The 24,385-nt window shown below is 38.1% G+C and overlaps 1 protein-coding gene across 1 annotated transcript; it reads left to right on the top strand.

The window, feature by feature from the left end:
• Window positions 1-4,060: 4,060 nt before the first annotated feature.
• Window positions 4,061-21,322, top strand: LOC111328161 (band 3 anion transport protein). Its single transcript, XM_088745931.1, has 15 exons — window positions 4,061-4,491; window positions 4,572-4,722; window positions 8,488-9,012; window positions 9,638-9,786; window positions 10,258-10,432; window positions 10,995-11,338; window positions 11,551-11,883; window positions 14,590-14,767; window positions 15,308-15,663; window positions 15,938-16,132; window positions 16,225-16,398; window positions 17,323-17,848; window positions 18,567-18,736; window positions 19,415-19,585; window positions 20,222-21,322. Exons 1-15 carry the CDS (start codon window positions 4,432-4,434, stop codon window positions 20,291-20,293), a joined length of 3,579 nt encoding a protein of 1,192 aa, XP_088602057.1. The 5' UTR covers window positions 4,061-4,431; the 3' UTR covers window positions 20,294-21,322.
• Window positions 21,323-24,385: the final 3,063 nt, after the last annotated feature.

The following is a 24,385-nucleotide window of genomic DNA, read 5'->3' as shown; positions in this document are numbered from 1 at the left end:
AAGTGCTTGCCCACACCTAAAGCTATCTCGCCTTTCACTCCCATGATTTCATTTGCAGAGGAATTCTCCTTACTACCTGTCAGACAACTCTTATGGTCTTAGTTCAGAGAATTTGGTATTAGATCAACTAATACTCCCCTAGTTAATATGTTTCTTTATTATATAGCTGTGTCTCACAAGGACTGGGAACTACCAAATTCATGAATTTGATTGGCTGAAATCAATATTGAAAGCTGTCTAGATTTTCCCATCAGATCGGCATCTAGACCAGTCTAGAAAAAAAAGGTACAAATAATATAAAAAATTGGCATATAAGACACAGCCATATAATAAACATCTTATTAACTGAGCTAGGTCAGTCTGTATGGGAGAATCTTAACCTCAGTCGCTGGTACAGACCTCACTGTGTTCGGTCTCTACTGGCGACCTTGGTCAAGATTCTGCCATACAGACCTCCGACTCGGTTATTAAGAACTAATTATTATCCAACAGTGCTTCATAGAGTTCAAATAACGTGCGAGACGAGTACAAATATCATGCAATATTTGTGCTCCAGAAATATCTGCGAAATTCGCCCGCACTGAGATAACAATTTGGTGGGTTGGATAATAAATCTCTCAATAGACGTTTTGTTGTGTAGTATCGCAGAGTATTTTTACGAGTTGTTTGTATTTTCATTGACTCACCCTACAGGCTCATCAAAATACGGCACAACTCGTAAAAATACTCAGCGATACTACACAACCAAACTTCCTATAAGATATATTTATTCTTATCAATAATGCTTGATATTACATGGATATTGTTGGGAGAAGTTTTGTCATGGTCACTCATGGGAGTTAAAAGATTAAAGTTCAAAGTTGAATTTTCAGCCATTTTAACTCTCTGGTACTTCAAACTGATTTTGGTTACCTTTGGCAGTGTGAGTTTTTTATTTTCTTTTTCAAGACTTTACAAAGTGTTAGATACAAAGCAAAACACTAGCATGCAAAATAGCAAACATAACATAACATTTATTCAGGAAGTAACAACGCAAATACAAAAAATACATCCTGAAAAGGGAAAATCGGGAGGTTACATGTAGCCCCGTATAAAAAGAAAAAGCTAGTCTAGGCGGGCAGTGAGTAAGACTGTTCACTTTACAGTAAAGAAGCACAAATGCACAGATGGAATAAACTTCGAAGTATTTAACAAGCTTGTTATAATACGAGTCTGTACAGAAATGCCAAGAAATGTAATTGGTGAGCATCAGTCGTTAAGTCACTGTGATAAATAGCCTTGTGGGTCTTCTTCCTGTTAAAATTTTGTTTTTTTTTTTTACTTAAAAGATCTGAATGATAATTTCTTGTTAACAACAACAACAATTTCTTTATTTATTGAGGGTGAAATATATTATTGCTGGTTGCCTGGTAGTTTACATAATGGCCCTCAACAAAAACAAAACACAAAAACAAAAAAAAAAAACAAAAATAAAAATCATACTGTTTTTACTAATTATTACACCTCCAACTAAATTATTAAAATTCATCATAAATTAAAATAAAAAAGTCCCACTGATCTTAAAGTGTTCGAGTGAAGAATTTTCTTTGATTAAGTTATTCTGTAGCATTTTTCCGAAATTTGAGCTGGAAATTATGTTTCTGTATGGGTTACCTAGATTATCCCATAGACAACATGCAGTTGAGTGGAAAGTCGTGAGCCCTGAGTTTCTTTTACATGATGGTGTCAAAATGTCAATACAGAAAGCAGATCTAGTTTGATAACCATGTGTAGACCTAAAATATGAGGTCAAATATTTAGGGCAATGACCATGGCTAACTTTGTGTAGCATAAAGAGTTTTTTAAACAATGTCATCCATAGGTAGCCAGCCTAATTTATCAAAAATTTCTACAAAGCTGTCATTAACGGTGGCATCCAATATTAATCGTTTTTGTACTTGTAACAGTCTGAAGGTTTTCAACAAAACAGTTACCCCAAATAGTACAACAGTACACAAGAATTGGCTTAATGAGGGTATTAAATAGCATTTTTATTAAAGCTTCTTAATATGATTTGTGTTATTAATTAAAGCATTTCGTGTTATAGGAGGTTGTATCCTTTGGCCAGTAAGTTCATTTAGTATTGCGCTGAGCAACTGTTTTCTGAGTAATGAAAGTGATATGATGGGAAAAATGACTTTGGTATCAACTTAAGATTAAAATATTTTTATTAATTTAATAATAAGTTCTTATATAGCGCATTAAAATTGAACTCTATGCGCTTATTGTAAAAGAGATGCGATCTGTTAAAAAGGGGTGAAGTGAAGTGAAGTGAAAACCTCTATTTAACTTCGAATTACAGATAGCAAAAAACTATGCTAATATCTTCGAAGATAAAAAATAAAAATTAAATAGACCAAACAATTATGTATAGAAATAAGATATTAAGATTTTTAAGCTAAATTACAGAAAGAACAACAATCACGATTAAATTCAATTCGATTTACAGCTAGTTTAAATGCCTTCATCGGTGAGGTGTTTATTTAGCAGAATTGTACCAAAGATGTAGAGCTTAAGAGAGAAAAAAACGTGAGGGATAATCTCCATATCCTCTCTAGTTAGGAGGTGAATGAAATATTTTGCAATTCATAATTGTCTCTGCAAGCAGCTTGTACCTGCCTCTGTGTATAACAAGGAAATTACACAAAAGCTTTAAGCTTTGAGTGTTATAGTTTTTCATGGCAAAATTCTCTTATTAATGCAAAAAAGTAATTCATGGCTCTGCGTAATTCCCTCCAAAAATATTCTGGTTATTGTAATGGGTTGCAGTGAATGACTTGTTGAGATAATGAAATCTAAAAAATATTTCATGTATTTTATACAAAGTTCATCTTAAATGAAATCATTTGTCAGCCCCATGTGGTTAGATAGACAGCCAAACGCTCACAACTGTGCATTCCTAAAGAGAACTTTGATCCTTTCACAACCCGTGTTGATCAATATGTAACAAAATTGTTTTATCAATTGATGGTATTGTCAAACAAAAAGAGACAAGAGCTTAACGATATTAGTCTAAGATCAGTTTCATTTTAAATTCTCTTAACTAGTATTAGACTGAGAAAGCATATGTGGCATTCACTGCCAGAGGAGAATTACCTCTTAGATCTTGCTGCAGTATTCAACCAAACATTACGGTGACATGGCTTAAAATTGACTTAGGAGTTTTTGTATTTAATTCTGTATTGCCCAGTTCCATATGTTTAAAATAAAATAATGTATAATTATTTGACCAGTTTGTAGACACTCCTGATTTTTGACTTAACATCAAAAGATGCTTTGTTTACCCAAATTTTTTGTGGTTTCACACAGACAATACCCATGCCTTTAACATCTGTCTATGTCTGATGTTAAAATATGAATAAACAATGTCAGGAAACTGGTATCAGGAAATCAAGTTAAGAAACTATATTTGACATGTGGTATTCATATTGAACTCTTTCACCCCTCTTACAAGCTGTTGTCTATTTCCTATTCCTGAGCTCTGAGACTCTAGTTTGAGCCCAACAATGTTCCTTGGATGATGTAATCTTTATTCTGTCTAGGAAGAAAAACACTTTGGTCACTGGTCGATAGATATGATTGGCTCAGACAAAAATCTGCATTTTTCCAGCCAATGATGTTGAAACTTAAAAAAAAATATTACACCTTGAAGACATAACAGCATTTTTTCTTTTGTTAACAATTTCCTTCTTAGACACATTTTCTCTAAATTATACTCTGTATAATTTGTGAAATAAGTTGTTGCATTGCAAACTGGATGTGTAATTTCCGACATAGAACTATCTTTATCTTGTCAAGGGGTCTCTTGCACAGAAGAAATTTCCAGCTGAAAAATTTTACGATAAAAGAAACAAATGGAGACAAATTTAATAATAAATAATTTTTTAGATTCATGCACAGCAGTTTCAAGTCTGATCATGTTGTTGTTTTTCTTTTGACTGAGCACGTGGTTTTTAAACACGTGACTAAAGGTAGCGTTGCTGATTGGATTGGCTATCTGGGGGCTTGGTATGATGGAAGAAAGCAAGCAAATTATAGAAGAATTTGTTTTCCTCACGTAATCTCTGCGGTTTTGGAAAGCACTGAAGCACGATTTTCTGCAGTGAAACTCCTTGATTCAGCTGCAAGTGGTACTTTATCTCGTCTAACATTTGCAGTGCCTGTCACCTCAGCTAATTGCGAATTCATTATTCAAGAGATCGTGTGTATTGTTTCGTGTTGATCCGAAGATATTGGCGCGAGATTTATCGTACATGATTTTTATTATGGCTTGATCAATGCCGTCATCAAGCGAAAGAGGTGAAATATCGGCAATTTCCTTGACCTTGGACAAGTTATTTTTCTCCCTGATGCACGTGTTTTATGGTATACATGAACTGATTCCGTCAGAAAATGGCTGAGATCAGGAGTTTAGCTTCTGCAATGACTGAAGATGATGTTTCCTTAGAAGAGGTGAGTTAAATTATTTTGTTTAGCATCCTGCGGGCCTTTATTTTCTCTCGGTAACCATCTGGTCGTTTTATGAACTGCAGGTGAAGCCTCAGATCACTGTGGACAATGAAGAATTCAGAAAGGTTTTCGAAAGGCCATTCGCTGCTCCGCTTCCATCTGAGTCAGCACCTCAATCATTGCAAGTTCCCACTTCTCATTATGACTACAATTTCGACGAGAAAGATTACAAATGTGAGTTATTAAAGCTGATTTCATTAATTTTACAGCGAGATAAAAGAGCATTTTTTTTAGTTATCAGCTGTGCTGAAGTGTTGTATATTACTAATTAAGCATATTATGCATTTTTAAGTGAGGGTAGCTCTCCAACTATCTCTTAAGGCTATTTTTCAAAATATCAGACCGTTCAGGTCAGCATGATCTCGGATATGTTCAGAATTTGCGTACGAAGTACGTGGCCTTTTCAGTGGTCGTAAGTCTAAGATGACGTCTCAAATAGTTAAACGATTACTAAATGATCTTAGATATTTTAGAGATTGCAGTCTCTTTCTATATGTAAAGTTCCGTGAGCTCTATTAATTAAAAAAAGAGCCACATTGTCACAATGTACTGGCTTGAGATAAGCAGTTGGGTGGTATGATAACATATGGCTTCAGCTTGTTTAGGTAATTATCTTAGAATGCAAACAAGGTCAATGTGCTTTTTCATCGAATGTGTCGTGAAAGAGCTTTAAAAATGTAGCTTAAAATGTTGAAAAATGGGAGATAAAGACCATGTCTTACTTTAGAAATAAGGTCTTTGAAAATGAAAGAGAGTGAGGAATAGAGAAACTATTTCTTGTCAACAACCCACCAAGGAGAGTAAACATTTGTGACCAATGCAACAGCCCCGTAGGCAAACAAGTTCAGATCAAGGTGATGAGGGCTTAAGATTAAATTCTAACTTACCACAGATTTCATCTCAACTAACAAACATGTACCAGCCATGTTCACTGAGGAGAAAAAATGATTTTATTACAGTATGGGTTTAAAATAAATCTTGGATTTTACCGTGCACCGTGACACTGTGCTGTAAAGAGAAGTAAAGGATAAGTGAAATATATATGCAGTGAAAAACAACAGAATGGAAATGGTTTGTAGTAGGATTTTTTTAGTGAATTTCTCATCAGCCCCCATATCTTGACTTTTCATGTGCTGTTTCATTTTCTGAAATTCTTGAAATGCATACTGGGGAAATAACCTTATAACTCGCAGAGGTGATTAACAGGTAATATCTTCCCACGATATCCATACATTGCCCAGCAAATAGATAAGGAGAATACTAAAACTTTCGATTTGAATTATTTTTTTCAGTTGTTTGGTGGAAAACCTGTAAACTAGCTTCTAGCTAAGTGTTTCTCCAGGTTAAAAACTGTTTATTATTATTATCTGGTAGAAGTTGTTATCTTGATCTGACACCAAATTCATATACTGTAACTAATTTAGAATGTGGCAGCTGTAAAGGTGAACTAACAGGCAGATCTTAGGCTTAAAAGGATTATATGCTGATCAATTTAAAGCTTTTACAGTGGAATCCCGATTTCTCGAACCTCCAGGGGAAATGCAAATTGGTTCGAGAAATTGGGAGTTTGAGAAATCGGGGGTGAAATTACAAGTGAAGCAAATCCAAGGGAAACAAGGTTTGGTTCAAGATATTGGGAGGTTTGAGAAACCGAGGGTTCGAGGAATCCACTGTACATATCCCATATCCCTCTGGGGGGGGGGGGGGGTCAGGGAGAGAAGCGAAGCTTTGAATAGATTGTTGTATTAGCAGCAAGTTTTCGTATGCAAAGAAAGGGAACCTTTGTGTGATAACAAACAGTCTTGGAAGAGTGAATTGTGGTATATGTACCTGAGATGTTTTTATTTTATTTCATTACTCTTATTTGTAGGATAAAGTTGCGATATTTTAAGGAAAATAGGTTGCTGTAAAGAATGTCCTTCTCTCCTCTAGCCCTCTTAAACGTGGGAAATTATATTGGCTAGCCCCATTCATGTGAAAACAAAGAATTGAAGCTATTATGAAAATGTTCAATTGACTACATCATGCTTGAAAAAAAAAAAAAAAAAGATACAGAAGTAGGATCTATCTACTACTTTCAGTCAAATGCTTCACAATGTGGATATTTTTTTTAAAAGTACTGTTTGCTATCTAATTATAGCTATATCTTCTTTTTGTTAATAATGAGTGGAGAATGTTCTTACTTTCATTTGCTCTTTTTCTTTTGATATTCTTTATTCACACTTATTCTACTAAAAAAATAAAACAACGAGAAAGAGAAAAGTAGAAAAAAAAAAAAGAGGAGAGTTCTAACCATACATGAATTTACACAAAGCAGTGGAAAGAGTGTGTAGTAGCCAAAGGAGCCGAGCTTAGTAGCCAAAGGAGCCAAGCTTATTGTATTGTAACCTTGCTTTTCTAACCTTGCCTTGGGGGGTCTATCTAACTACCTTCATTAGTAGTAACTGGAGGTTTCACTCCATAGCAAGTTGACGCCCTGTAGTAAAACAAGTTTGTCCCTCCCCCTGCCCTACCCTTACAAATAATTTGTCCCCAAAATCTTATGACTCATTTCCTTACAGCTGGAGGTATACTGTTGGAGTTGTGATAATTCACATTCTATTTCAGTCAGCATGAAATCTCACAGAAGAACTATAACAAAGTTCAAGCAACATGCAAATTACCAGCTGTTTATAAAAAATTACAAGTTGCTTGAAACACATCATGAATTTTCTGTAAATTAGTATGATTTGAACAAAAAAGGAATATGTTCCACTATCAGTAAATGAGTCGAAAGATTTGGGGGAAACTGGTAAAGGTGGCGGCAAACTTTCTCTACATCAGGAGATGAACTTGCAAAGGAGATAGGAGACACATGGTTCGTACAATCTTGAAAAGGTCTTGAATTTTTAACAGTCGTCTTGAAGAGTCCTTGAATTTGGTTAAGTCCTTGAAAAGTACTTGATTTCTTTAGTAGGTCATGAAAAGTCCTTGAAATTTAGCAACTTCTTTGCACCTTATTGCTTTTCTGATAATTTAATAAACGATTTTGCTATGGAAAATTTGTCCACCAGTAACTACCAAAAAAGCGAAAATGTAGTGGTTTGGCTATGTTTGGTCGAGGAATTTTTCATTTCCCTTTGTTTTCAATTTAATTGAGCGATTGGCAAATGTGTATTCAATCATAAATGGTTTAGATTTCTGAATTAAACTTAGTCCTTGAAAACCATTTTTTGTCCTTGAAAATTCCTTGAAAAGTCCTTGAATTTTGTTTGTCTGAAGTTGTACGAACCATGGAGACAAATCTGCAATGGGGTAAAACTTCCAGAAACACTATCAGCTCATACACTGTAGTTGATAAACAACAAAATCTTGACTTGTCTGGTCATGCGGCAGATCTTTCAGTAATTTACCAAATACCAATCAAACTTTTTTAAGTTAATATGAAAAGTGGCAAGGAGATATAAAGCCAACTTGTAAAATTGCCGTCTAGTTTTGTTGTGTCTACAGCCGTCAGGTTAGTTCATGTTGTAGAGTGCCGAACTGCTGTGCGGGGGGGGGGGGGGGGGTGAGGGTTTAAGCCCCAGACCTGACCAACACTCTGGGTCTTAAAATAACTGAGGAGAATGTGCTACATTTGCTATGACATCTGCAGTGGTCAGACATTCTAGTAACCTCCTGTAACTACTCGGACAGTACTGGTTAGCAGGGGACGTTAAAGAACCCACACAATTATCTCAAAGAGTAGGGAATGTAGCTCCGGGTGTTGTGGTCTGGGCTTGATTCTGATAATAGGGGCATCTCCGAAATTTCCTTCGAAAATTGTAACTGCTCAATGCAGTCTGACTAAAGTCCCCCCACAAAGTGTTAAATTGGAAGAGCCACATAGTGGAGATGTAATACAGATATTGTATTGCACTGTCTGCTTACTGAAACTTTTTTTCAACTTTTCATGAGCAGCTCGTCGTGTATCCTCCACCAGATACCATGCACCGTTACAAAGACTTCATTCCCGTGTCAGAAATCTGGATAAACTGGAGAAAACAGATAGAGGATCTTCAGAGCACAAGAGAAAATCTCGAGAAGGTATTCGTGTCCTTCCTAAAATCAAAGAGGATCAGGTGTCACTTGGAGTTGAAGATGACAAAGAAAATGAAAAAGTTTTGAAACCTGTCCATGAAAGCAAACATCATCATCGACACCATGGGCGACACCATAAAGACCACAAAGAGCGTAAAGGACATAAGGATATGAAAGATGCTGGCGAAAAGAAACCTCATCATCATCATCACCATCGTCATCATCATCACCATCCACGCCCTGTCTTGCATCATCACAGAACCATATCAGAGAGGGAGCAATTGGAATCCAGGCTGCGCTCAGGAACATTGACGCTCAAAGAGATTGAGCCAATCCAGGAACGTTTAGCAACTGAAAAAGATGAAGCAAGCTTTCTGGCCAAAAGAGATTTGGAAGAAATGGCATGTAAGTAGAATTAGGCATTAAAACTGAGTATTAGTATTCAGATATCAAGAGATAAAAGGTCAGGGAAAACATTTTGGGTCTAATTCAACATCTGAGAGAAAGTAACATCTTATTTCTGATAATGTCACTCATTAATCACACATTTCTTTACCTTCTGACACCAAGGAGTGACCACCATCTAGTTTCTCCTATTTTATATCAAACTGTGTTTCTTAGAGTACAAATAACGTATGAGACAAGTACAAATACCACACAATATTTGTACTCCAGAAATATCAGCGAAATTCACCTGCACTGAAATAACAATTTGGAGTGTTGGATAGTAAATCTCTTATCAGATGTTTTGTTGTGTAGGTATTGCTGAGTATTTTTACTCGTTGTTTGTAATTTTGACTCACCCTTCAGGCTCATCAAAATATAGCACAACTTGTAAAAATAATCAGCGGTATTATGCAACAAAATGTCTAATAAGATACATGTATTATCACCCCCAAATCACTCATTAAGGTCACAAGAATTATAGAAATGATCACCAACTGGAGAAGCTCTTGATTTTTAAACAAACTCCAAACAGTATGGAGAATGTTAGGGTGTAAAGGTTTAACAGATTATTTCTTTTGCGCAGGGCATCGTTTTGAGGACCTAAGAGGCCTCAGAAGGAGGCGCCCTCATCTTCCACGGCATAAATCTGGCATGTCAACTCACTTCAGCAGCACAGACATCAGCAAAAGTTTGCAGAAATTTCCCGTAAAGTATGACCACAGTCCTCACGAGGTATATTGAAATGAAAACTCTATTGGAACTTTTGAATGTTTGATGAGGCACAGGGGAAGAAACCCCAGAGCTCAAAAAGTTTGTTCTTCATAACCTCATGCAAGTCTATGGTTTCACCTTAATTCTATTTAGTGTCTGCTGTACAATTCTTTTGATGTTAATTGGAAGAATTTGGTATTGAATCAACTAATAATCCCATACTTGTTATTTTTTTCCTCCTCCAATTCTGTTGTTTTACCCTTTCTCTCCGAAGGTCTTATATTAAGTAATTCTCCATACTGCCTGCCCAACCATTCTTGTGCTGTTAATTGGAAGAATTTGGTATTGGATCAACTAATAATCCCTTACTTGATATTTGTATTTAATCTCATGAGTTGTATGCTTGGCATTGTAATGACATTGTATAGATATTTTACAAATGATACATTAACTGAGTAACTATTTATTTTACTCTATTTGCAAAATAACCAGGCATTTATTGAGTTAGAGCAATTGACAAAGCATGGCGAGGAGATGGAATGGAAGGAGACGGCCCGGTGGATAAAATTCGAAGAGAATGTTGAAGATTCAAACCGTTGGGGAAAGCCGCATGTGGCCTCGCTCACCTTCCATAGTCTACTTGAACTGCGCAAAGGTCTAGAGAAAGGTATGAGAACTCCAGCTTGTTAACCAGAATTTGAAGTTGAAAGGTCCTGCCTTTTTGTCATTAACTGAGATAAAATTTCCCAAATGAGCGGTCTAGTAACCTAAATAAAATACTTGCTCATTCAAACAAGCTAAAATTTTATCTATAAACAGAAGGCAAATCATATTGCACTAACTGGTCTCATTTGAAGAGTTCCTTATTAAGAGAGAAAAAAAGTGAGGCACATTGGCTGTTATGTTGAAGAGAACCACCAGATTCACTGTTTATGAGGCTCATTGATGCTTTATGAAGTTACCAGTACAATAAGAGAAAATAGGCTTAACCAGTAACTCTTTGATATGAAAGAGTGACCAGCATCTATTTTCTCTATACGATGTCACCCCTCAATCAAACATTAAGGTCAGGAGAATACAGATGATGATCATCAACTAAAGAAGCTTTGATTGTTAAACAAATTCTGCTTGTCAGCTCCTTAGGAAATGTATAGAGAACAGTATGGAGAATATGCATACTGATGTTAGGGTGTAAAGAGTTAAGAATTACCCTCTTTTTGATGTCATAGGTACTGTATTGCTGGACTTAGAGAAATTTGATCTGCCAAGTATTGCTGAAGCAGTAGTAGAAAACATGGTGATTACAGACCAGATAAGTCAGACAGACAGTAATAAAGTCCTGGCAGCATTGCTTTTACGGCATAGACATCAGTATCAGATGTCTCCTCCTATTGCCCGACGGCCATCATCGTATAATCTTTTGGCTTTGGCAAGGAAGGACTCCAAACACCCAATAGAAGATTCTGAAAATAAAGTGTTAGAACCTGAAGAAGGTGAAACGTTGGGTGATGGAGCTATCCGGCTAAAGATTGATGAAAGTGACAGTGATTTTCCTGGGCAAGAAATCAGTCCGGTAAGTCACACAAGCCTTGCCATTGCCAGCAGGGTTTATTGTTGAAATTGGTCAAAGAGGGCCCAGTAGACGCCATTTTCTTGTTTTAGGGGAGCTTTCTCAAGATAGAAAGCTCAAGAAAGAAGGTTCCCTAAAATGTGATTGCTTCTGGTTGTTAAAGGGGCAATGTTGTCTTTCTCTTTAGAGTTAATTAACTAATATTTCTTCGATAGTTATCACTGAGTGGTGATGAAAAACAAGATCAGAAGGCAGAAGTTTCCTTTGCACCAGAACCTGCTGTGGTAGAAGGAGGTTCTGGAAAACAAGAATCAGATGTCAAGTCAAGAATTCCTGAAGGAGCAGAGGCTACTACTGTCCTTGTAGGAACACTCGATGAACTCCAATATCCAGTTGTAGCATTTGTTCGTCTCGCCAAAGGGTGCCCCTTGAATATCACAGAAGTGTCCATTCCTGTCAGGTTCATGTTTGTGTTGTTGGGTCCAAGCTCGGAGGAAGAGTCTTACTACGAAATTGGTCGGTCCGTGGCCACCCTAATGTCAGATCAGGTCTGTTATATTCAGATTCATTTAATGAGCTGAATTATGTATTTTGATTGACTGTTACCTATGATCTACTATTAGGGGACAGACATAGAGATGATGTCACCAGTTACTCCTTAACTTTCAAGATCTGATCGTTAATTCTCCCCTCTAGCTGCTACACATTTCCTTGTAAAGGAAAAGAGAATTTGGTGTTAGATCAAGATAACAATTTCTACCTGATAAGCTTGAGTATTCTCGTTACCTATTTTTCTGGATAATGTAGGGATATTATAGAGAGAAGTTTCGTGTTAATCACCTATGTTGCCATGGGTCTGTACAGTAATGGCTTACAGAAAACGTCAAAATGTAGCAAGAACATCAGTGACACACGGGGCTGGGCTTCTTGTGCCACCTTTTTGTTCTCATCACATTCTAAGGTCATCTAAGATCTATTGGAGAGGGCCATGGTAACATGAAATCTTTTTGTTAATTTTTGAATGGTGCTATTTATTGGTAGATTGAATATATCGACAAAGTTGAAATGGTAAATTGGCCACCGTTACGATTATAAAAGCTGACGTTTCGAGCGTTGGCCCTTCGTCGGAGCGAATAGGGGAATTGTGGGTTGTGTGTGCTTTTAAAGGCAGAAAAAGGAGCTACGTGATTGGTGGGAACATGGCAACGAGAAAAACACGAATAAATTAGTAGAGCTAACCGCCTCCCGGTTAGCTCAATGGATAGAGCGCTGGACTGTTGTGCGGGAGGTCGAGGGTTCGAGCCCCGGCCGGACCAACACTCAGGGTCTTAAAATAATTGAGAAGAATTTGCTACCTTTCTATAACATCAAGAAATGGTTAGATATTCTAGTCTTCTCGGATAGGGACGAATAAATGGAGGTCCCGTCTCCTGCAGGGTTGGGGTAGGAGACGTTAATTTCCCACACACGAGATTACTGTGTGATGGATGTCCTCCCCTGGGGTGGGATGGGTGGGATATAGGGCGCACTTAATTTGGAGCCTCGCTCTGTTGTGCGACCCTCACCACACTCTGGTGAAAGTGATTAAATAAAAAGAATGAAAAGCGTTCGCTGATACCTGTGGGATTTAGACTGCCGGTTTGAAAGATGAGCTTTTGTTCAAGAGTTTTCCGGCTTTCCGTGCTACCTAAGTGTAAGGAAAGACCGCAGATTGCCATGTGTTGCTTAGAATGGTTAGGTAAATTGAAATGTCTAGCGACTGGTTTCGATGTGTCCTTGTCATTCCTCTCCACGTCGCGAAGGTGTTCTACCCATTTTTGGCCGGTCAAATTTTAACAGTTCGAACTCTTGCGATAGTGAACCCAGATTGCACAGTAATCCTTTTACAACTTAAAAAACAACTGAATCCAAGTCGGTCTGGCAATAAAAATTACAAGTCAATAATTTTACTACTCTTTACTGCAGAAGCAGCCTCGCATTGAGTACGTGGAACGGTTACGCAAGATACAACCGCAATTGTCCGTTTTACTTTACATCTGGCAAAATCACTTATAATTAAATATTACACTAAGAGCCCTTTTTTTTTAAAGTTACAGTTGTGAATTTATGTTAGAGTAAAAGAGTGGTCGAATTCTCCAGGTTTTGGGCCTTTTGCTCGCTTTTTGCACTTTGCAACAAATGCTACTTGGAGTATTCTCGATGCAACAAGATTATTCTTCGTGAGGGTGCTTTCCGATCATTCAATCAATCAAACAATCAATCACTTTATTTAAGAGTAAATGATGGTATCTAGCCAAAGGTAAAACCCTCTTCTAACTGGGAACACTTAAATAAAGTAAATAAAATAACGGAAGACACGATGATTTGCGGTCGCCACGACAGGACTTGCTGACATCACAGAAATTTGCGACTGCCGGGAATTTCTCGACCACTAATTTGTCTACTTTTATATTGGTTTTTTTTTTCTTTTGGAAACATGACTGTGTCCCTTGTGATTAGCAAACAGTTAAAAATTAAAATTTCTTTAAACGAGTCGGTAAAGGACCGGACAAGATGTCCGGCAAACCAAGGATTTGTCCTGTCAGTACCCAATTTTGACCGGACATTGTCCGTTGACCGGCCGTTATTTGCAGCCCTGCAATTCCCCTATTCGCTCCGACGAAGGGCTAACGCTCGAAACGTCAGCTTTTATTATCGTAACGGTGGCCAATTTACCATTTCAACTTTGTTGATATATTCAAATTATTTCGTTACCCCCACCGACGCAGCCCCAAACGGTTTCTTTAGAAACTATCAGCCTTTATTTATTGGTAGCCTGAGTTAGTTTTCACAATAACTATGTCACAATGAATACATATATATATATTCTTGTAAGAAGTTTAAAAATTTTTTTCCAGGTGTAAAACGGACAACAAGAACCTGCATTTCATAAGTAGGCAGTCAAATTTGATCGTATACTTTTTTAATACGCCAAAATTCTTCGTAAGATCGTTTAGGGCTAGAGAATGCTTGTCGCAAATATTGCTTGCCAATTTAGGAAGAAGTGTTTTTGTGTTCTTGAACACGTTAGTACAGATGGCGGTGAGCGGAACCAGTTTTGTTCTTGTGTAATTAAACCTAGTTTAAGCTGCAGTCATATTTTGCTTTCAAAAGTTTCACGAACTTTAACACTGTATATAATGGAAAAAGGGTAGATATAGAGAGAGGATCTACGCAGTTAGAAGTAATTGTTTTGTGTGGTTTTCATGTTTCAGGCATTTCATGACATTGCATATCGCGCAGATTCTCGGGAAGACCTCCTGTCAGCTATCAATGGTTTCTTGGATGACACAGTTGTATTGCCGCCTGGAGAGTGGGATCGTAACGTGTTGCTTCCAATCCTCATTGCTCAAAGCAGAGCTATGGCACGAAGAAGAAAGATGGCTAAAGCTGGTAAGGACAAATTTGGTGGATGTTTGTGTTTGATTCAGTGTGACTAAAAGATCTCGACGACAGGCGAAAATTTTGTGAACAGACAATGTTTAGGCCGGTAAGGTAATACTCTCAACGAAGTGTCTACTAGTTACAGGGTGGCTGGGATTTTGAAGTTCTTGACGATAAGATGTTAGGATACTAGAGCGCATTTTTTTAAAGTGTCGTAATACCAAAACTATTGTAATTACAAGAGCCAATCAGAACAAGGTAAATTATAACAAGAACCAGTAGGAATTTAAATTAAGAACAAGCCAACCGCTTGATTAATTGAGAAAGTGGCACGAGGTTTCTTGAATAATCACAGAGCGGTACAAGGCAACACAAAGCGCGGGAAAACGCGAATGGTGAGCTCGTGGTTGGTTTTAGTTTGAATCTGATTGGTTGAGAAGTTGGCGCGAGTTTTTTGGACCAATCACAGAGCGAAGTAAGGCGACAACAACGCAATCCCGAATTATTTTCGACTCTGAATTAAAAATTGCTCTATATCGTCGTTTACAGCTCTCGCTGCAGTTGCTGAGGAACAAGAAATAGACCCATTGGAAAGAACAGGTTCATTCTGTGGTGGCCTTGTGGAAGACATCAAAAGACGAGCTAAAGTTTACCTCAGTGACTTCAAAGATGGACTTAATTTGCAGTGTCTCCTAACGTCGATATTCCTTTATTTTTCTGTCTTTGCTCCCAATGTTGCGTTCGGTAGTCTTTTGGACAAGAAAACTGATGGATGGCTTGGTGTGTCAGAAGTAATTCTAGCTACTTGCATGTGTGGAATTTTGTTTGGTCTTCTTGCGGGACAGCCACTGATTATTATTGGCGCTACAGGGCCTGTGTTGGTTTTTGAGCAGACTATTTATGAGGCAAGTGTACGGCAACATCTGTTTACTTTCTCTATTCTGTCTTCATTTCGTGATCCACGGATTGACAAAGAAAAAAACAAAAAAAAACCGAGAGCAGGACGGAAATTTCAAATTCTCTTTCCATTAAAATGAGACACGACTGCCTATTCCATGCGCCATCGGTAGCCGCTTATGGTAAAAGTTATGGGAACCCCTGCATCATATGCTTGGATGCAGAATGGAATGGTGAATTGAGTAACGAGTTTGTTGTTTTTATTTTACATCTTTTCTTTAGTTCTGTAATGTTTACAAGGTGGAATTTCTTCCATGGCGCTGTTGGATTGGCTTCTGGGTCATGATGATCCTGTTTGGGGTGGTTGCTTTAGAAGGCTGTTTTCTTGTACGATATTTCACCAGGTTTACAGAAGAAATCTTCGCTTGTCTGATCTCTGCTATCTTCGTCTATGAGGCCATACACTTTTTAGAAGTGGTAAGATATTTACGGAAATTTAGTTTTACTTATTATAACTGATTTTTTAGTATTACGTTTACGTGTGTAATGAACTAAATTATTCGCTGTAGGTTTTCAAGAAAAATCCTTTGCAGAAAACGTACACAGAATCACCTAAATCTCCTGAATATGAAGTGAAGGGGCAACCAAACACTGCTCTTCTTTCCACCATCATGGTTCTGGGAACATTCTTCGTTGCCTTTTACCTGCGGAAGTTCAGAACAAGCTACTTTTTTGGGAAAAAGGTTTGTAGTGATCACAACTAGCGTGTGGTGTATATTCCCTCTCAAAGTTGAAAAAATGTAAGGCACCTAGGGCCGGTTATCTTTTTTAAAAAAACCGCGTTCTAATCTATCTTGAATTTAGCTCAATCTTTAATCTGAACATTCAGTTTTGTAAACACTGTCTAGAGGACCGAAAGCTAGCTGTGGAAGAACATTTATTTAATGAAAAAACCTCGTATAGAGAATGCGTAAGGCCCAGTGCTTGCGTAAAACTGCAATTTGGGTTAGACCTCGTGTAAATAACCGTTCTTTAATGTTATGCAGCCTTGTGATACCTTTTAATTACTCAAGCTCGATTCTGAAACTCAGGTTGCTATATGTTAGCCAGATTCTGTCGATTGAAATTTAGCTTAGAATCCGTAAGTTTCAAGTTTAAAATTTGAGTGGAGGTTGACTTGGTATATAACTCCCATAACCATATAGTAAATTCTTGCTTCCAGCCGTTATATGTTTTCTTTGGGATGAGTGGAGAGAATTTTGCGTTCCCTCAAGACAAAACCGTCCAGCTGTGTGGTTTCTTTCTCCTCGCAACCTTTTTTCGAGAGCAATACTCAATTGAGTGTCGAAGGTTGTTGGTTTTACTTTTCTTTGCTTTGTAATTGGCTTAGAAAACTCCCGCTATTCGGCTCTCAATCAATCAAATTCAAATATAAGACTAATCGCGTCTTGGTCAATACCGTCTTCCCGCGCTTCATGCAGTTCACTCGTTTTAAACGTGAGTCGTCATTGGCTCCTTGTACTATATCGATTGTTTTGATTGGCCGTTGCGTATTCTTTGCCTTTGGTGTCCATTACTCAATCGGAGAAGCTGCTGGATTTAAATGGAGCTAAGCACAGGATGTCGGGATCCTTAGAGCTCAATAAGACTCGACTTTTTTTTCTCAGGCCAGAAGACTTGTAAGCGACTTTGGCATAGTCATAGCCATGGCTTGTATGTTACTCGTGGATGTCTTTCTTTACGATAAAGTCGTCACGCAGAAGATTACCATTGGTGATCCTACGAAAAGAGGTTTTTTACCAACAAGATACACAGAGAGAGGCTGGTTTATTAACCCTGGAGGGATGAAAAGACCCATGGAACCTGGCTGGATTTTTGCGGCCATAATTCCAGCCTTGTTCGTGGGAATCTTGCTGTTTATGGAAACTGAACTGACGGGAGTGCTCTTGAACAAGAAAGAAAACAAACTTTTAAAGGGCGCCGGCTTTAATTTGGACCTAATCGTTATGGGATGTCTGTCGTTTGTTTGCTCCATGATGGGGCTGCCATGGATGTGCGCGGCGACTGTCCGGTCGGTGTCACACTTAAATGCGCTGTCTATCTGGAGTACGTCTCAAGCTCCTGGCGTTAAACCACATCTGGTCGAGGTCAAAGAACAGAGGGTTACAAACATTGCCATACACGTGTTGACAGGTCAGTTCAATGGGTTTTGTGAACGAATTTTAACAGCGTGTCGAAAGTTATGGGGTCACGTTGGTTTTCTCTACTTTGCTCTGTGATGGGGTTTAGAGAATTTGCGCCACGTTTTAACCAATCAGATGTAGTACCAGCGACTTGGGTAAAGGGGTAAACATCTTAAGAAGCTGTAGTGCTGCGTCGGTTGAGGCTGGGGTTCTACCAAATGATTTAGTTTAATCAACTGAGTCGGTAATGTAAATGGGCTTCCGTAAAGGGTTTCTAAAGCTGTCGTTTCGAGCCTTAGCCCTTTGTCAGAGCCAGCTCTTCGTTAGCTCTTCGAAGGGTTGCGATTGAAACTTCAAACTGCCTACATACACACACAAAAAAGAAATAAAAATTACCAAAATATGAAAAATAAAATAGGATTTGCGGTGCACATTCCACCATGTGGCTCTTCTTGTCCACTGTTTCCAATTCGAATTGGAATTTAGAATGTTGATAAACCAAAGAATTTTGTATTGGCGACTTGGTTATGACTGTTTTCCCGCGCGACGAGCATATGGCTCGTTTTTTCTTCGAGTTTTCATTGGCTCCTAGTGATTCTTCCTTTGTTCTGATTGGCTGTTATGACAAATTACGACACGTGGCGTGGTTTTTCTTTAAGTTTTCATTGGCCCCTTGAAATTTTTCCTTTGTTCTGATTGGTTGTAACGGACGTTTTGGTCGATTGCAGGGGTTTCCATTCTACTTGCTCCAGCTCTTCATCGTATCCCCGTCGCAGTCATGTTTGGTGTACTGTTCTATCTTGGTGTTTGTTCCTTGTCTGGTATTCAGCTCGTCGACAGAATAATTATGATGTTTATGCCCCCAAAGTATCACCCAGATGTGCAATATGTTAGAAAGGTAAGCTGCTACAGATACAGCGATCGAACATAGGACATGCGCAAGGGAATTAATTTCGTTCAGCCGTGCGCCAATTTCCCGCGCAAAATTTCAAAGGAAAACATGAGAAACAATAGCTGTCACGCAAAATAAGCAATAGAAAATGGAAACATGCATAGAAATCTGAAAAGGAAACAAAAAAATTACGGGTTCCCTCCTTATTTATCATTTTGTTTTGAGCTTTACCGAGAAAGCTTCGCGGTTTTCAAACACCACGACCTACTCGCGCTCGTGTCTGTTTTCATGATAACTTGATTTTGACACCCTTAAAACACGTCACCTACCTCTACAAACTCGCAAGTGCACAGACGTTTGGCCGCCTTGCTGCTGCTACGATACGTACAGCAGTTTTTTCGATAGTGACTTTGACGTTGATGAACGATATGATAAACGATGTTGATTTTGAATACTAGCACACGCGAGGCGTTATTCAGCTGCAGCAGCTAGCAGACAGGACTCGTTCAAAACTGTAGCGTCTTCATTGCTCTGTAAACTTACCATGTGCGCAATAAATGGATGATACGTAAACAAAAAGCGAAAGATAGCGTGCGCCCGCGTTGATAGCGCGCCTATCTTCCAATGTCAAACGAGAAAAGTTCATGTGCATTTATTCGTGATTCGTACCATTTTTTTCCTTAGGTCAAAACCCGAAAGATTCACTCGTACACAATCATCCAAGTCGTCTGCCTGATTCTCCTCATCGTGGTCAAGTTAAACGTCATCGCTCCGTCATTTCCATTTTTCATCATATGCTTGATTCCTCTTCGCAAAGTTTTGACAAAGTTTTTTGAACAGAATGAACTCGAAGAGGTACGTCAATTTTTTATTCCTTTATCCCAAGATGGGATTGTTAATTCTCCCCTTTAGCTACCACACATTTCCTTGTAAATTAGTTACGAGAATTTGGTGTTAGATCTACTTGATAAGTTTGAGTATTGTCGTTACCTTTTTGCTGGATAATGTATCGATATTGTAAGGTAGTGTAGAAAAATGTTCGTCTCACTTCGTGCGAGACAAACTGGTCGACCAAAATGAACATTCATATTGTCGCCTACAGAAAGGTACTGAATTTGGAATCTGTCGATTATGATACATAAAGTTATACTTAACTTAGACATCGGACGTGTTTCTTGACTTTCTTCATTTGATACGTGCACTTTTCACAGCGGCAGTCACATAGCTTTGTGCTTATCGTGTGAAAACCCTGAGACGTTTGTTATGCAGTGACTCAATAACTCGTTATGTGGCAAGCTAACTGAAGTTGATTTAGTCTCAGAGGGAAATGGCCCGTAAGTGCCCCTGGATAGGATGCTAATCCATCACAGAGCCCCCTCCCCGCCCCCCCCCCCCTCCTCAGAGTATCTTTTCGATTCAAAGACGCGTTAACCTCCAGGCCATTGCATCTCCCGGAGCCAACTCGAAATTCTAAAATCATTTTCCTGACAGCTTGACAATGAAGAGCTACCTGACGATGATAGCGACCTGGACGAGTACGACAGCGTGTACATGCCAGTGTAAAGGATACGGACATATTTGGAGAAGAAGTGACCCTTGGAGAACACAGCATTATGGTGATGGCATAATTTTGATGATGATCTTCATTGATTCAAACCGTGAAAGGGGTGCTGTTACATATCAATAGTTTCCTTGTAGCTCTTGTATCATTTTTTTTTTTGAGATGCAGAGTGCAAAAAAGTGTTACACGCAAAGCACTGCAAATTGAATGTGACCCAACATTCTCACGGTTGAGGCGAAAAGGGACTTCATTCATACAGGTTCTTGCAAGGAGTGCTCCGTGAGGGTCAATCCTTTAAAAAACCCTTCCAGAAATCTTGTAGGAGGACCCTCTTTATGGGAAACCCTACTGAAATATCCGGAGGGACTTCAGAAGTGCCCCAACACGACCATTTTTTAGAGGTGCCTCGGTCTTTCGTAACTAACTTTGTATAATTGTTCAGCTAGAGATAGAGCGCCTTTCGAGTGAGTGTCGTAAAACCAAAACCAAACCAAACCAATCAGAAGAAAGGAATATACCTTAAAGAGCCAATGAGAACTCAAACTAAAAACTAACAAACTACCTTAAAGCGCGGGAAAACGCGGGTGAGCGATAGTCGTGATTGGCTTTTGCATCTGATTGGTTGAAAGAATGGAGTGAGTTTTTTGGACCAATCACACTGAGCAAAGGAAAGCAAATGGAAAAAAGATCCCGGATTGCTTTCGACACTCAATTGAAAACTGCTCTAAACTGTCTTGAATTATTGCTTTTTTACACATCTTTAGTATAGTTTTTTAACCCCGACAGTTCATTTTTTCTAATGGACTGGGTCATTTTGGGAGATCGAACTAGTAGCGACGCGATCAAGATCCATATTCTTTTACGATGAAGTGCATAAAATGTGAGTGAAAGGTTGAAATAGTCTTTCCAATACTATACAACGCCTCGAAATTTTCAAATATTATGCTTTAAAACTTTAGGTGTGAGATTCACGCTCGACTTTTTGCTTTAGGCACGAGACGAAATAAAGATTACAATTATTTTGCATAAAATTGTATCAAAGAGTGTAAATTTGAGCAAATTTAATTTACGGAGATGACATAGTCTTGTATAGATATTTAATTTTTGAAATAAGCCTGAAGTTTGCGATTTTGGTGCAAATGTAGTGGGGGGGGGGAATGGCAAGAAAGACGGTTTCGGTCATTAGTTAGCAATTAGGCAAAACTCGCGGGGAGTCCTTTGAGAAGCTGAATGGCATCATTTAGACTTTCTTGACCTCTGTTTATTAGAAATGCGTAGCTACCAACACAAACTGAAACGACTATCATTTTGAAGGATATTAAGAAATGAAGCTATTAAAGTAAGAAATCGTGCAAGTTTGAAAGGGGTTTCATGTGCTAACCGTGACAAAATTATTACGAGTCTGACATTCGTTGTAGCCGCTGAATCGATCGGTTAATTTTTAGAGTCTTTTAATCCAGATTCATCAAATAAACGGCATACAAATATGTTTCTGAAAGTAGAATTACACAATCGAAACTTGGAAACGCGAAGCAAAATAAAGCAAAATGAAAGTATACAAAGCTCAAATAAATCGAAATGTTGAACACTTACAAACAATCTGAAGGTTCCTTCTCAAAATAACTGAAAAATGTTCGTCGAAATCGACAGGATGAAAACGATTCACATTCGCGATCTTCAGAACAAAATTCTTCATACACATGGCCGAACAAGAACACTCGCTCGGCCTGGTAACAACTAGAGATGTGTTATGTTAAAATCATGAAATGTCCGTTTTTAACCAACATTCGTATCGCATCAATGTCATGAATAATATATGACGTGATTATAAGTAAGTTACTCTAATACTCCACAGAGTTACTCGCTGAACTGCAATTATTATTTTCTTATACTTAATTATAATGTATAATTACATATTGTAAATAGTGGTAAAAAAATTGATGGATTTTTTGTGTAAATGAAAAAAAAAAACAATTAAATTCAAAACGGACAATCTTACAAAGGTTTCCATTAATTTTTGTTTTGTAGGCGACTGTGAAAGCACTTTTCGAGTGGGTGTAGTAAAACCAAAAACAAATTACAGCCAATCTTAACAAGGGCTTGTGTACCAGGGAGGACTGGGATTGAAAAATAGGCAAAGTGCGGGCGACCAAATCACAATTGGTTTTTGCTTGGCGTCTGATTGGTTTAGAGCATGGCGCGAATTTTCTAGACTAATCACATGCCGAGTTGAAGCAAAACCAGTGAAATTACAGATTACTTCCGACACTCCAGTACACTTGAATTTTGTATCATTTATTTTAGAGACCACGTTGTCACATTGTTAACATTGGAAGTTAACGATACTATTTTCATGTGAACACTAGTTCAGGAGTAAGGCGTTTTCGGAAGCTGGCCTTTCAAAGTAGTTTAGTATTCCTCGTCTTGATATTGGCTCAATTTTGGTGCTCTTATTCCCAATGGGACGTCATTGACCTATTTCAGATATTTGATAATGTCCTAATTCGGAAGCTCCTGTCCTATTTTGCATGCTATTGCTCTTCCCCGTTTTCGAACGTTATTTTTCAAATTTCGGAGGCCGTTGTCCATTATAACAACCAAAGTAAAGCGCGCGCTCTGAGTGGTCAATTTAATGTTCATGGGTGTACGCTGCTGACGTGAGCGAATGCAAAGACTAGTTTTCGCGCGCTGGTTTTTTCTGGTCACGTAAGATTTGTTAAATGAAAGAGAACTCTTTTGCTACAATGTATTAAGAAGCTAAAATAACTTTCGGCTATTGCCTCGCGCGACTCTTACGCTTCAGTCTTTCACTTTTAGCAACCAAGCTCCCGCGTGCATTCATAACTCAAGATTGTATGCTATGGTGTTTACGCCATTTGTTAAATTTACGAGGCTATTGTCAAAGTTAGGGCTTTTGTCTGACTTCGGACAGTTTTGGACGTTTTCCAGTTTCGAACAAGTCCGTCCGATTTCAATTACTTTTAATTTGCATGTTCTCCTCGTAACTTTTCAACCTCCTTGTACAATCAAGTAAAACGTAACAGAGGCTATAATGTTGAACAGAAATCTTACAGTACTCAATTCATGCACAACTCATTTTCACATATTATTTCTCAAATTTGGAATCGGTTACCTTCGTCAGCAAAGTCTGCTGAAAATGTGTCAATTTTTCGTAGATCAATGAGCAAGCTCTATTTTCCCGGTTGCCAATGCAACAATTGTTCAATTTGATATTTGTCATTTCCAACGATTATTCTCAGCATTTGTCAACAATATATAAATTGCATCAACTCATTACAGTATATATCATATTTATTATCGAATAACTTTTTTTTAATATTGTATATACATGATGCCATAACGTTTTTTTTAATATTGTATATACATGATACTATAACTTTTTTTTTTAATATTGTATATACATGATGCTTTTTATATTTTCTCTGTCAATCACTTTGTCATGAGCCTCTGGCTCGGGAGATCTGGGCAACCACTCCCTGTGTAATTGACTTTAAATAATATACTACTACTACTAAATTACTACTACAAATTACTACTAAATTACTAATTACTTCCGATGAAGAACTGTTTTCACTTTTGTACGCTCATCGTGATGTTAGAGGGTGACAATACTTTGCACTTGACTCGCGATAACGCCCAAATTTGATAAACGTGATGGTTGGATTTACAGAAAAGCAAGGTAAGGTGAGTGTCATCCCTCTTAAATAGCCCATTTCCGAATTGCCTTTAGCCTCATTTTCAAAGCGAGTCCTTGTGCTCATCCTTTCGTATGGTAATAAGTTTTCATTCACATGCAAATTTAACTCATTTCCATACGTGTGGTTGAGCACCAGGCCTCGTTTTGAAAAAGAGGCCAAACGTAATTCGGAAATGGCCCATTCGTGACTCGGGAAATAATGTACAAATGACACGTGAATTTTACTAAAACGCGTGCGTGAAGCGGGACCAGAACCCTTCCTATTCTACGCTCTCGATGGGTGACGATGAAAAAGCATGTGATTTGTTGATCAGATGTGCGTGAACTTTGACGCCGGTGGATTTGTTTTTAACGATGCATTATACTGTGGCTAATT

Source organism: Stylophora pistillata, chromosome 14 (genome assembly GCF_964205215.1).
Source record: "Stylophora pistillata chromosome 14, jaStyPist1.2, whole genome shotgun sequence".
Lineage (NCBI taxonomy): Eukaryota > Metazoa > Cnidaria > Anthozoa > Scleractinia > Pocilloporidae > Stylophora > Stylophora pistillata.
Note: the sequence above shows the minus strand (reverse complement) of the source record. Positions and strands in the feature narration are given on the sequence as shown.

Bases quoted from the DNA above. Each gene is read 5' to 3' on its own strand.
- LOC111328161 (XM_088745931.1), top strand. From the start codon at position 4,432: ATGGCTGAGATCAGGAGTTTAGCTTCTGCAATGACTGAAGATGATGTT. The intron at 16,133-16,224 runs GTAAGATATTTA...TATTCGCTGTAG, and splicing joins CCATACACTTTTTAGAAGTG to GTTTTCAAGAAAAATCCTTT. The intron at 16,399-17,322 runs GTTTGTAGTGAT...TTTTTTTCTCAG, and splicing joins GCTACTTTTTTGGGAAAAAG to GCCAGAAGACTTGTAAGCGA.